The following is a 13213-nucleotide window of genomic DNA, read 5'->3' as shown; positions in this document are numbered from 1 at the left end:
AGGCTGGTTTCGAACTCCTGACCTCGAGCAATCCGCCATCCTCGGCCTCCCAGAGTGCTAGAATTACAGGCGTGAGCCACCGCAGCTGGCCTATAATCTATGAATACTACAAAAACCTCTATGCACACAAACTGGAAAATGTGGAGGAAATGGACAGTTTCTTAGAAACACACAGCCTCCCTAGGCTCAACCAGGAAGAAATAGAATTCCTGAACAGACCAATATCAAGTACTGAAATTGAAACAGCAACAAAAAACCTTTCTAAAAAAGAAAAGTCCTGGACCAGATGGTTTCACACCCAAATTTTACCACACCTACAAGGAAGAACTGGTGCCTATCCTGCAGAAATTATTCCACAACATCTAGAAGGAGGGAATCCTCCCCAACACATTTTATGAAGTGAACATAACCCTGATACCAAAACCAGGAAAGGATGCAACAAAAAAAGAAAACTACAGACCAATATCCCTTATGAATATAGATGCAAAAATTCTCAATAAAATCCTAGCCAATCAAATGCAGGTGCTTGCCAAGAAAATAATCCATCACAACCAAGTGGGCTTCATCCCAGGGATACAGGGATGGTTCAACATATGCAAATTTATAAATGTAATTCACCATATAAACAGAAGCAAAAACAAAGACCATATGATCCTCTCAATAGACGCAGAAAAAGCATTTAACAACATTCAACACCCTTTTAAGATAAGAACGCTCAACAAAATAGGCATAGATGGGGCTTTCCTAAAAATGATACAAGCCATATATGACAAACCCACAGCCAATATTATACTGAATGGGGAATAATTGAAAGCATTCCCACTTAGAACTGGAACAAGGCAAGGTTGCCCAATATCTCCACTTCTATTCAACATCGTGCTGGAAGTCCTTGCTATAGCAATCAGACAAGAGAGTGGAATTAAGGGTGTCCAAATGGGAGCAGAAGAGATCAAACTCTCACTCTTTGCTGATGACATGATATTATACCTAGAAAACCCCAAGGATTCAACCAAGAGACTCCTTGAATTGATAAATAAATTTGGTAAAGCCTCAGGATACAAAATCAATACACAGAAATCAGAGGCATTCATATACGCCAACAACAGTAAAAGAGAGAACCAAATCAAAGACTCAATTCTCTTCAAAATAGCAACAAAGAAAATAAAGTACATTGGAATATATTTAACTAAGGAGGTAAAAGACCTCTACAGGCAGAACTATGAAACACTGAAGAAGGAAATAGCAGGCCGGGCGCTGTGGCTCACGCCTGTAATCCTAGCTCTTGGGAGGCCGAGGCGGGCGGATTGCTCAAGGTCAGGAGTTCGAAACCAGCCTGAGCAAGAGCGAGACCCCGTCTCTACTATAAATAGAAAGAAATTAATTGGCCAACTGATATATATATATAAAAATTAGCCGGGCATGGTGGCGCATGCCTGTAGTCCCAGCTACTCGGGAGGCTGAGGCAGAAGGATCACTCAGGCCCAGGAGATTGAGGTTGCTGTGAGCTAGGCTGACGCCACGGCACTCACTCTAGCCTGGACAACAAAGTGAGACTCTGTCTCAAAAAAAAAAAAAAAAAAAAAAAAAAAAAAGAAGGAAATAGCAGAGGACGTAAACAGATGGAAGAATATACCATGCTCATGGTTTGGCAGAATCAAAATTGTTAAAATGTCTATACTACCCAAAGTGACCTGCAGAGTTAATGCAATCCCTATCAAATTACCATCATCATTTTTCACAGATATAGAAAAAATAATTTTACGCTTCGCATGTCACCAGAGAAGACCCCGTATAGCAAAATCAATCCTAGGCAATAAACACAAAATAGGAGGTATAAATCTACCAGACTTCAAACTATACTACAAGGCTACAGTCATTAAAACAGCGTTTTACTGGCACAAGAATAGGGACATTGACCAGTGGAACAGAACAGAGAACCCAGATATAAAACCATCCTCATATAGCCAACTAATCTTTGACAAAGCAGACAAAAACATACACTGGAGAAAAGAATCCTTATTCAATAAATGGTGCTGGGAAAACTCAATAGCCTCATGTAGAAGACTGAAACAGGACCCACACCTATCACCTCTCACAAAAATCAACTCACGCTGGGTAACAGACTTGAACCTTAGGTGTGAAACTATTAAAATCTTAGAGGAAAATGTTGGAAATACTCTTCTAGACATTGGCTTAGGCAAAGAGTTTATGAAGAAGACCCCAAATGCAATCACAGCAGCAACAAAAATAAATAAACGGGACCTGATCAAATTTAAAAGCTTCTGCATAGCCAAAGAAACTGTCAAGAGAGCAAATAGACAACCCACAGAATGGGAGAAAATTTTCGCAAGTTACACATCCGATAAAGGGCTGATAACTACAATCTATTTAGAACTCAGGAAAATCAGCAAGAAAAAATCAAACCACCTTATCAAAAAGTGGGCAAAGGACATGAACAGAAACTTCTCAAAAGAAGACAGAATAATGGCCAAGAAACATATGAAAAAATGCTCAACATCTCTAATCATCAGGGAAATGCAAATCAAAACCACAATGAGATATCACTTAACTCCAGTGAGAATGGCCTTTATCAAAAAGTCCCCAAACAATAAATGCTGGCGTGGATGTGGAGAGATAGGAACACTCCTACATTGCTGGTGGGACTGCAAACTAGTTCAACCTCTGTGGAAAGCAATATGGAGATACCTTAAAGTGATACAAGTAGATTTACCATTTGATCCAGCAATCTCATGACTGGGCATCTACCCAAAAGATCAAAAGTCACTTTATGAAAAAGACACCTGCACTCAAATGTTTATAGCAGCACAATTCACAATTGCAAATCTGTGGAAAGAACCCAAGTGCCCATCAATACATGCGTAGATTAATAAAATGTGATATATGTATACCATGGAGTACTATTCAGCTTTAAGAAACAATGGTGATATAGCACCTCTTGTATTTTCCTGGATAGAGCTGGAACCCATTCTACTAAGTGAAGTATCTCAAGAATGGAAAAACAAGCACCACATGTACTCACCAGCAAATTGGTATTAATGGATCAACACCTAAGTGGACATATAGGAAAAACCTTTATTGGGTGTAGGGCAGGTGGGAGTTGGGAGGAGGGGATGGGTATATAAAAACACAATGAGTGAGAAGCGTAATGTTTGGGGGATGGTCACGCTTGAAGCTCTGACTTGAGGGGGGAGGGGGCATGGGCAATATACATAACCTTAACATTTGTACCATAAATTTGTACCCATAATATGCTGAAATAAAAAAAATGTGAACAAAATAAAAAATAAAAATAAAAAAAAATCCTCATAATTATTTTGAGGGAAATAAGACATCTTATTTATTTGACATTTCCACAAAGGTCATAGGAATAAAGTATCAAGTGCCATATAGTTACTAGGTTTAATACGGTGAAGTAAAAATATTCTGCTGTAGTTTTTTATTTTTTTATTTTTTTTTATTTTTCAGTGACCCAAGCTGTGGTAGCTGCTGTAGTTTTAATTAAAAAAAGCATTTAATAAAAAATAATCTACTTTGTTCTGCTCTTAGATTTGAAATCTAAGATACCAATAATTTCTTTAAATTAAAACCACAGTAAGATATCATCTCACATTTATTAGAATAGCTATTATTAAAAAGACAAATTGTAATGTGTTGGTAAGAGTATGGAGAAAGAGGGACTTTGGTACACAGTTGGTGGGATTTTAAATTAGTACAGCTATTATGGAAAATAGTATGGAGGTTCTTTGATAAATTAAAATTATGACTACCATATAATCCAGCAATCCCACTACTGGGTATATGTCCCAAGGAAATAAAATCAGTATGTTAAAGAGGTTATCTGCATTTCCATGTTCACTGCAGCCTTATTCACAATAACCAAAATATGTTACCAATCTAAGTGTCCATGAATGGACAAATGGATAAAGAAAATGTAGTACAAATACAAAATAAAATACCCTTTAACGAAAAGAAAGAAAGAAAGAAAGAAAGGGGCCGGGCGCAGTGGCTCACGTCTGTAATCCTGGCTCTCTGGGAGGCCGAGGCGGGCGGATTGCTCGAGGTCAGGAGTTCGAAACCAGCCTGAGCAAGAGTGAGACCCCGTCTCTACTATAAATAGAAAGAAATTAATTGGCCAACTAATATATATATACAAAAAATTAGCCGGGCATGGTGGCGAATGCCTGTAGTCCCAGCTACTTGGGAGGCTGAGGCAGGAGGATTGCTTGAGCCAGGAGTTTGAGGTTGCTGTGAGCTAGGCTGACGCCACGGCACTCACTCTAGCCTGGGCAATAAAGTGAGACTCTGTCTCAAAAAAAAAAAAAAAAGAAAGAAAGAAAGAGAGAGAGAAAGAATCCTACCATTTGCAAAAACATATATGAACCTGGAGGACACTATGCTTGGTGAAGTAAGCTAGGCACAAAAATTATAAATAACGTGTGATCTCACCTATATGTGGAATCTAAAAAAGTTGAACTCACAGAAGTAGAGATTATAGTTAAGTTCTCCCCTAAAAATCATCGATAGGTTCTTAGAAACTGCAACTTTAAGCAAAACCAGACACAGCAGGCCCTCAAATAATGTTGTTTCCTTCATAGTTTTGTTATAACGTTGATGACAAAAAAACATTGGTTTCATTATACATTACAATTTCCAAGAACCTATCTATGGTGTTAAGTGCGGACTTACTAGGGGCTATGAGGGGGAGAAAAAGGGAAAGTTTAGAATTGAAGACCAGTTGGTCAAAGGACACAAAATTTCAGTTAGACAGGAAGAATACGTTCAAGAGATCTGTTGTACAACATGGTGACTATAGTTTATAACCATGTATTGTATACTTGAAAATTGCTAAGACAATAGATTTTAAGTGTTCTCACCATGAACAATTAATAAGTATGTGAAGTAACACATGTTAATTAGCTTGATTTAGCCATTCCATGTATATATATCAAAATATGTTGTATACTATAAATATATATAATTTATCAATTAAGAATAGATTTTAAAAAGAAATATATAAGGAAAGAAGAGTACTGATTACTAATACAGTCACTATTGTGGGACAGAATAGTAATACAGTATTAATTTTAGACTTTCTCTGGTGTTTAAAAATTATATCCATAGTCATAAAAATGACAGTAATGACAAATATGAGCCACTGCCAAATTCTCAATGATTATAATTACTTATTTTTACACTACACTTATAACTGTCAATAATTTGCATATGGCTTATTTTCATAGAGATTTAAAATGAGTTGATGGAAGAAAGGGTTTAGCTGAAGTTTAATGAAGCTTTAATCCTATTATCATCATCTACTTGTCAGTATTCATGGTTCATCTTGTACTTCTAAGAAGTATATGGCAAGAAGTTCTGTAGCAAACTTCTTATTGAATATACTTTCCTATGCTTATCAATTACGTCCACCCCTACTACTCAGTCTAATCTAATTAGCACTCATCAGTTTTCCAAGACATTACCTATTTAGTAGGCAATTTCCAACAATATTCTAAAATGTAAACAAAAGCCATCAAGTGTAGTCCACCAATCTTATAAAATATTTGAGAGGAATTCTGAAGTTCCTTTATAAAGAGTATGAGAATAATACTGTTTCAGAGCTTATTAATGAAATGTGAAGAGCTTTGATACCAGGCAACAGAATACTAAGTAAAACAACTGAGGGTTACATTTAGCAGTAGTTTTGTAAACTTAGGAGAAGAAAGGAGGAGGAAGAGAAAGTAAAGGAAAGAAATGTTGGACAAGGTTTTGCTTTTTAAAATGTTTTTCACTAACACAAGCAAATATGGATTGAACATATACAATGATACTCTGCGGTATCTCTATAGTCACCAAAATGATTTTTAAATGCCTATGTGTGCTATGGCAAAATGGTGGTGTAAGTTTTAATACCTGTGGGCCATCAGTTGATATATTCTACCATGTTCTACCATATCTCTCTCTCTCTCTCTCTATCTATCTATCTAAAAATTGCAAACTACCTTATCTGATGAGGGGTTAATATCTAAAGCTTATCAACAATCTTACAACTCAATAGCAGAAAAATAATTGGATTAAAAGATGGGCTAAGGACCTCAATAGTCATTTCTTTAAAGAAGAAATAAAAATGGCCAACTGGTATATGAAAAGATGCTCAACATCACATTAATCACAAAAGTGCAAATTAAAACCAGGTGTGAGACATAAGTTCACACCTGTTAGGATGCTATTACCAAAAAGACAAAACACAAAAAATGTTGGTGAGGGTGTGGAGAAAAGTGAACCCCAGAACACTATTGGTGGGAATATAGACTGGTATAGCAATTATGGAAAAAAGTATGGAGGTTCTTAAAGAAATTAAAAATAGAACTACCAATGACCCCTCAATCCTTCTTCTGGGGATATAACCAAAGCAGATGAAATCACCAGCTCCTAAAGATACCTGCACTCCTATGTTCATTGTAGCATTATTCATAATAGTTAAGACATGGAAATCATCTTCAGTGTCCACTGATGGACAAATGGATATAGAAAATGTGGCATACATACACAATGGAATATTATACAACCTTAAAAAAGGAGATCCTGCCATTTACCACAACATGGATGACCTGGAAGACACTATGCTAAGTGAAATAGGGCAGACACAGAAAGAAAAATATTGTGTGACACTACTTATACACAGAGTCATTAAAAAAAAATCAAATATACAGAGATAGATAATAAAACAGTAGTTACCAAGGGTAGAGTAGGGGGGACAGGGAGGAAATGGAGACCAGTAGGCCAAAGGATACAAAGTAGCAGATATGTGGTATGATAAGTATAAAGATCTAAAGTATGAGAACTATAGTTAAGAAAATTGTATGGTATTTGGGATTTTTGTTATATAAGTAGATTTTAGCTGTTTTTGTCACACACAGAAAGTAACTATGTAATGGGACAGATACATAATTTTGCTTCACTATAGTAACAATTTTACTATCTATCCATATACCAGAACATGGTGTTGTAAACCTTGTATATAATAAAATTAAAAATAAAAAGACTGTAACCTTCAGTTACATCATTGTTCTTTAAGAAAAACACAGTTTGCTGAACAACAATCCTGTTTTTGAAAACAGTATTAGGTGAAGAGTAGAGCACTACAACCAGAAATAGTGCTTTATCAATTATTAATAGATTACTTACATATTTATGTATTAATTTTCTTAATTACTGATATTTTAACTCTACCTTTTTTCTCAGAACTTACTTTTTTGGTCAAAGAATCATCAGAATCAGAAGGCATTCTTGTTGATACGTGAAATATTACTTCCACTGTAGAGGTAGCAAAATATGGAGTGGTCAATCCAGTGCTTTTGTTTTTTTGTAGTCCTCCCATAAAACCACAATGGTTTGTAAGATTTATCTAGAAGCAATGAAAAGCCATATAAAATTAATCAACTAAATAAAGCTCAAAAATGCTATTGAAAAGACTCAAACTTCTCATTTTACGAAAACATTGGAAATGAAGTCTTTTGCATGTTATTAACCAATACTTAATCTAGAATTATTAGAGCTGATCTGCTCCCACTTGCATTTTTCTAAAGTATTTGAGGATCCCTAATTAGTAGGAGTTAATTAGGAAAGAAATGAACTGCTGTGTACTATGCATCTTTTGTTAGGCTACTAGGTGTTAATGGTATATTATAAAGGGTGTCAGGGGACTCCCAGGCCAGAGAAAAAACATCAAATCTGGAAATGATTTGGAGAAAAGTTAAAATAGTAATGTTAATTTGATAAAATGATCAAATTAGGTGTATTGTATTTACTAATAAAGCTGGCTTCCTTGTTTGTACATATCATAACTCAGAACAAAAAGAAAACATGCAGAACTATAATTACGTTTAAAAAATAAATTAATCTGTACAAAGATTTAAAAAAAATTATTTCCTGATTATAAATAAAATAAACAATAATATCAGGAACGTTGCATTGGATTATATTCCCTGGACTTGCATGATGCACAGAAGCCAAGAACTTGTGTTCACCGTAGAAAATGAGGGCTATATATGAAACAAAAAAGAAAAACTAAAAAATCATCTGTATCTCTCCACTTACAGAACACAATTTATGCATATACTTTACTATAACAAAAGCTGAATATCTGATAAAATTGAGAATTACAAAAACAAATCCCTGCACCAGGTAAACAGAACAAATATCAATATCAGTTACTAATGGTTGAACACGTGATTGACACATTAGTTTTTATGCCATTATTATAAGATTGTCTCAATCTCTTAGTTTAATTTTTTTGACTCAGTGATACATTTACATAATTAGAGATTCAAAAATATAAAAAGGTATACTAACGTTCTTTCTTCTATGTTTCTCACCTGCAGCTATTTAGTTCTCCTCATAGAAAGCAATTCAAGTATCTTTCCAAAATTTTCTCTGCATATACAATTCTTTTCTTTTAAAGTCTTGCTCTGTCACCCAGGCTGGAGTGGAGTGGCATGATCATAGCTCACTGCAGCCTCAAATTTCTGGGCTCAAGGGATAATCCTGCCTCAGTCTTCCAAATAGCTGGGACTACAGGTGTGTACCACTATACCTGGCTAATTATTTTTTATTATTTTATTTAAATTAGTTAATTTTTTCCAGCATATTGTGGGGGTACAAATGTTAAGGTTACGTATATTGCCCTTGACCCCCCTGACCCCTCGAGTCAGAGCTTCAAGCGTGTCCACCCCCCAGTTGGTGCGCATCACATTCATTATGTATATATATACCCATCCCCTCCCCCCCCACCTGCCCAACACCCAATAAATGTTATTCCTATGTGTTCACTTAGGTGTTGATCAGTTAATACCAATTTGCTGGTGAGTATATGTGGTGCTTATTTTTCCATTCTTGGGATAATTCACTTAATAGAATGGGTTCCAGCTCTAGCCAGGAAAATATAAGAGGTGCTATAGCACCGCTGTTTCTTATAGCTGAATAGTACTCCAATGGTATACATATACCACATTTTATTAATTCAAGATTAGATTTCAAACTCTTGGCCTCAAGTGTTCCTCCTGCCTCAGACTCCAAAGTAGCTGGGATTACAGGTGTGAGCCACTGTGCCCAGCTCTACAATCAAATTTGTGTGTTTGTGTGCATGCATGCAGGCATGAGTGTTTGTGCACACACACAGTGCATATGTATGTAGTATTCTGCACTGCTTTTTATAATTAATGTATCTTGAAAAACATTCGGTACCAAGCTTCCTCATTTTTTTGTCTTCATGGCTTTGCATACATTCATTTTATAGGTACAATAATTTAATTTGTTCTCTAAGGATATTTAGTTTTTTTTTCAATCTTTTGCTATTACAGTCAATGTTGCAGTGAATAACACTGAACATACCACGTTCTACTTGTGAAAGGAGATCTGTGGACAATAGTTAAAAGTGAAACTTTCAGTCAAAGGGCACATGTACTTCTAATTTTGAAATACACTACCAAACTGCTCTCCATAGCCAGTACCAACTACGTATGAGCGTGCCAGTTTCTCTTATGTCCTTTCAAATATATTATCAAACTTTATGATCTTTGCTAATGTGATAGGTGACGAATGGTATCTTAGTGTAAAATTTTTGTTTTGTTTTACCAACAAAATGATTTACTTTCAAGTCAGTTCTCTTTCAAGTGTCTGATAATGTAAAGAAGAAAGTCTCAATTTAGTATTTCTTTGCTGTAAACACTTTTTGTAACGTGCTTATCTCTACTTTTTAAAAAACTAAACATCTGGAGAGTCACAGGAAGAAATGAAAGAGTAATTTAAAAAATCCCATGTACCCTTTACCCAGAATCCAATGTAAAACTATACCACAACCAGGATACTGATACTGATACAGTAAGAGATAAAACATTTCCAGCCACAAGGATCCCTCACATGTTGCCCTGTTACATGAACCATACCCAATTCCCTCCTGACCCATCTCCTCCTTAACACATGGCAATTACTCATCTGTTCTACACTTCTCTACTGTTATTTCTAGAATGTTATTATATATAAATGGAATCAGAAACCTTTCCAAGTGTTTGGAAATTTTCCTATTTTCTTTCTGTTAATGACTTTAAGTTTGATCCCATTGCGGTTTAAGAATATACCATATGACTTCAATGCTTTTAAATTTGTTGAGGTTTATGACCCAGTATATGATATATCTTGGTGTTTTGTGGGCACTTCAAAAGAATGTATATCTTGCAATTGTTGGGTAGAGTATTCCATAAATGTAGATTAGCTCCCATTAGTTGATAGTGTTGTTGAATTCTTCTATATATCTGATTTTCTGTCCAGTTCTTCTCTCAATTGTTGGGAAGTGTTGAAATTTCTAACTATTATTGTAGATTTGTCTATTTCTTCTTTCAGGTCTATCGGCTATTGTTTTAACTATTTTGTTGCTCTTTTGTTTGGTGCACACACATTTATGAGGGCTGTGTCTTCTTGGTGAATTGATTCTTTTATAATTATATAATGTCCCTCTGTCTCTGGTCATTTTCTTTGCTCTAAGTCTACTTTATCTAATATTAATGTAACCATTCTGGCTTTCCTTTGATTAAGGTTTGCACAATATAACTTTTTCCATTCTTTTACTTTCTACTAGCCTACAATGATATATTTGAAGGTAGTTTCTTTTAGATAACACATAGGTGAGTCATGGTTTTCAATCCACTCTGAACATTTTCTAAAAAATTTTTTTTCTTTTTAAAAATTTATTTTGTTGATACAAGGTCTTGCTATGTTTCCCAGGCTGGCCTCAAATTCCTGGGCTCAAGAGATCTTCCTGTCTTAGCCTCCTAAGTAGCTGGGACTACAAGGGTATATCACTGTGAACAAAATTCTATTTTTATTGACCTTTTTTTTTTTGACATGGGATTTTGCTATATTGCCCAAGCTGGTCTTGAATTCCTGGGTTCAATCTATCTCCCCACCTCAGCCTCCTGAGTAGCTGGGAATACAGGCTTGAGCCATTGTGCTCAGCTCATCATTTTTTTGAGTGCACCTTTTTGTATACCTTTTAGTGGTTGCTCTAGGTATTACATTATATATACATAACTTACAGTCTACTAGTGTTGTCATTTCACTTGTTTGAGTATAGTCACCCTACCTTACTGTACATTTCTTTACCCTCACATTTATAATATAATTATTATAAATATTTCCTCTACTGTATTTAGAAACATATAAAATTCTGTTATAATTTTTGCTTCAACTGTCAAACATAATCAAGAAAACTCAAGATGAGAAGGAAAGTCTACTGTATTTACCCATTTTTTTCTTGCCATGCTCACTCTTCCTCCCTTATGTTTCAAAGTTCTTCCTTTTATTATTTCTTTTCTGTTAAAAGAACTTCAGGTCAGTGCTTCTTTTAGGATACGTCTGCTGGTAAAGGTTCTCTAAGTTTTCCTTTGAATATGTTCTGACCTTCCTTTCATTCCTGAAGGATATTTTTGCTAGATCTTCAATTGTGGATTGACAGTTCCTTTCTTTCAGCACTTGAAAAATACTATGCCACTTCCTCTACACATCCTGTCCCTTTCAGCTTCTGATGAGAAATGTGCTATCATAAAATTAGATCATTAAATATGACATGCCTGATTTCAAATCAAAATTTAGTTTATTGAGCTGGGTGCGGTTGCTCACGCTTGTAATCCTAGCACTCTGGGAGGCTGAGGAGGGTGGATTGCTCAAGGTCAGGAGTTTGAAACCAGCCTGAGCAAGACTGAGACCCTGTCTCTACTAAAAACAGAAAGAAATTAATTGGCTAATTAATATATATATAGAAAAAAAAATTAGCCAGGCATGGTGGTGCATGCCTCTAGTCCCAGCTACTTGGGAGGTTGAGGCAGAAGGATCACTTCACCTCAGGAGTTTGAGGTTGCTGTAAGCTAGGCTGATGCCATAGCACTCTAGCGCGGGCAACAGAGTGAGATTCTGTTTCAAAAAAAATAAAAATTAAAAAAATGAAAAGTTTAGTTTATTATATCTCAAACAAGAAGCAGTACAAATAATCAAAGTATGTGCCTAATCTATTGACACAGTTTTGCTATCCTAATGGCAGCTTGTTTATTCCAGCAGCGAAGAAGCCTAGAGAGCGAGTGGTGATGAAATCAAGAAAGGCGGTTTCCACAGCTTATAGAGAACTGAGCATTTTTCTTTGTAAGAAGTGGTCCAAAGTCTGGAAGAAGTGGTAGTTTGTTAGTGCAAGGTCTGGTGAATATGGTGGATGACAGAGAGTTTCCAAGTCCAGCCTTTGTCGTTTGAGCCGCATTAATGTCGTCAGGCATTGTCTTTTACAAGAGGATTGGCCTGTCTCTATTGACTAATCTTCGCTGCTTGATCATAAGCATCCTCATCATTTTGTCCAACTGGTTGCAGTAGATATCTGCTGTAATTGACTGACCAGGTTTCATGAAGCTGTAGTGGATAATACCAGTGCTGCACCACTAAACAGACACCATTAACTTTCTTGGATGAATATTCGGTTTTGGGCTGTGTTTCGGCACTTCATTTTTATCCAACCATTGTGCTGAATGCTTGGAATTGTCAAAAAGAATCCACTTTTCATCACATGTAACAATACAGTGTAGAAACGGTTCACCTTTACGTTGTGAATGCAAAGAAAGGCAAGCTTCAAGACAATTTCTCTTCCGACACTCATTTAATTCATGCGGTATCCATCTATCCAGCTCCTTTACCTTGCCCATTTGTTTCAAATGTTCCAATATTGTTGGAACAGTAATGTCAAACCTTGCTACTAATTCATGTGTAGGTTGAGATGGATATGTCCCCACTACAGCTTTCAGCTCATCATTGTCCGCCTTGGTCTCAGGTTGCTCATGTGACTCATTTTTAAGACTAAAATCACCAGAATGGAACTTCTCAAACCACTGAGTACTGTGTGTTCATTAGCCACATCCTTCCCAAACACTTCATTGATATTTTGAGCTGTCTGCATTGATTTCATGACATAACTCATATTTGAAAGTAACAGGAATTTTTGACTTATCCATGGTTTCACAAAAACTGCTCTAAAAAATTTGAAAGATAATTACAAACCATGCATTTGAAAGAATGAGAATGCACCTTCACAATAAAAATAGAACAAGAATTGTCAAAGTAAAATGTCAGAGATATTAACTGTTAAACTTAGTATTTAAGGAAA

At 35.8% G+C, this 13213-nt stretch overlaps 1 protein-coding gene across 9 annotated transcripts in view; it reads right to left on the bottom strand.

Annotated features, from left to right (window-relative positions):
• The window catches only part of RALGAPA1 (Ral GTPase activating protein catalytic subunit alpha 1), a 225162-nt gene that overhangs the window by 48410 nt on the left and 163539 nt on the right, over positions 1 to 13213 (bottom strand). For all 9 annotated transcript variants that reach the window (XR_012919733.1, XM_012736523.3, XM_012736520.3 and 6 more), the window contains one exon: positions 7268 to 7423. Coding sequence is in view for 8 of the 9 variants with exons in the window: in XM_012736523.3 (XP_012591977.1) it covers positions 7268 to 7423 (156 nt within the window). In the remaining variant the exon portion in view is untranslated. The remainder of the gene's footprint in view (positions 1 to 7267; positions 7424 to 13213) is intronic.

The sequence above is a fragment of the Microcebus murinus genome, chromosome 6, assembly GCF_040939455.1.
Source record: "Microcebus murinus isolate Inina chromosome 6, M.murinus_Inina_mat1.0, whole genome shotgun sequence".
NCBI classification, from domain to species: Eukaryota; Metazoa; Chordata; class Mammalia; order Primates; family Cheirogaleidae; genus Microcebus; species Microcebus murinus.
Note: the sequence above shows the minus strand (reverse complement) of the source record. Positions and strands in the feature narration are given on the sequence as shown.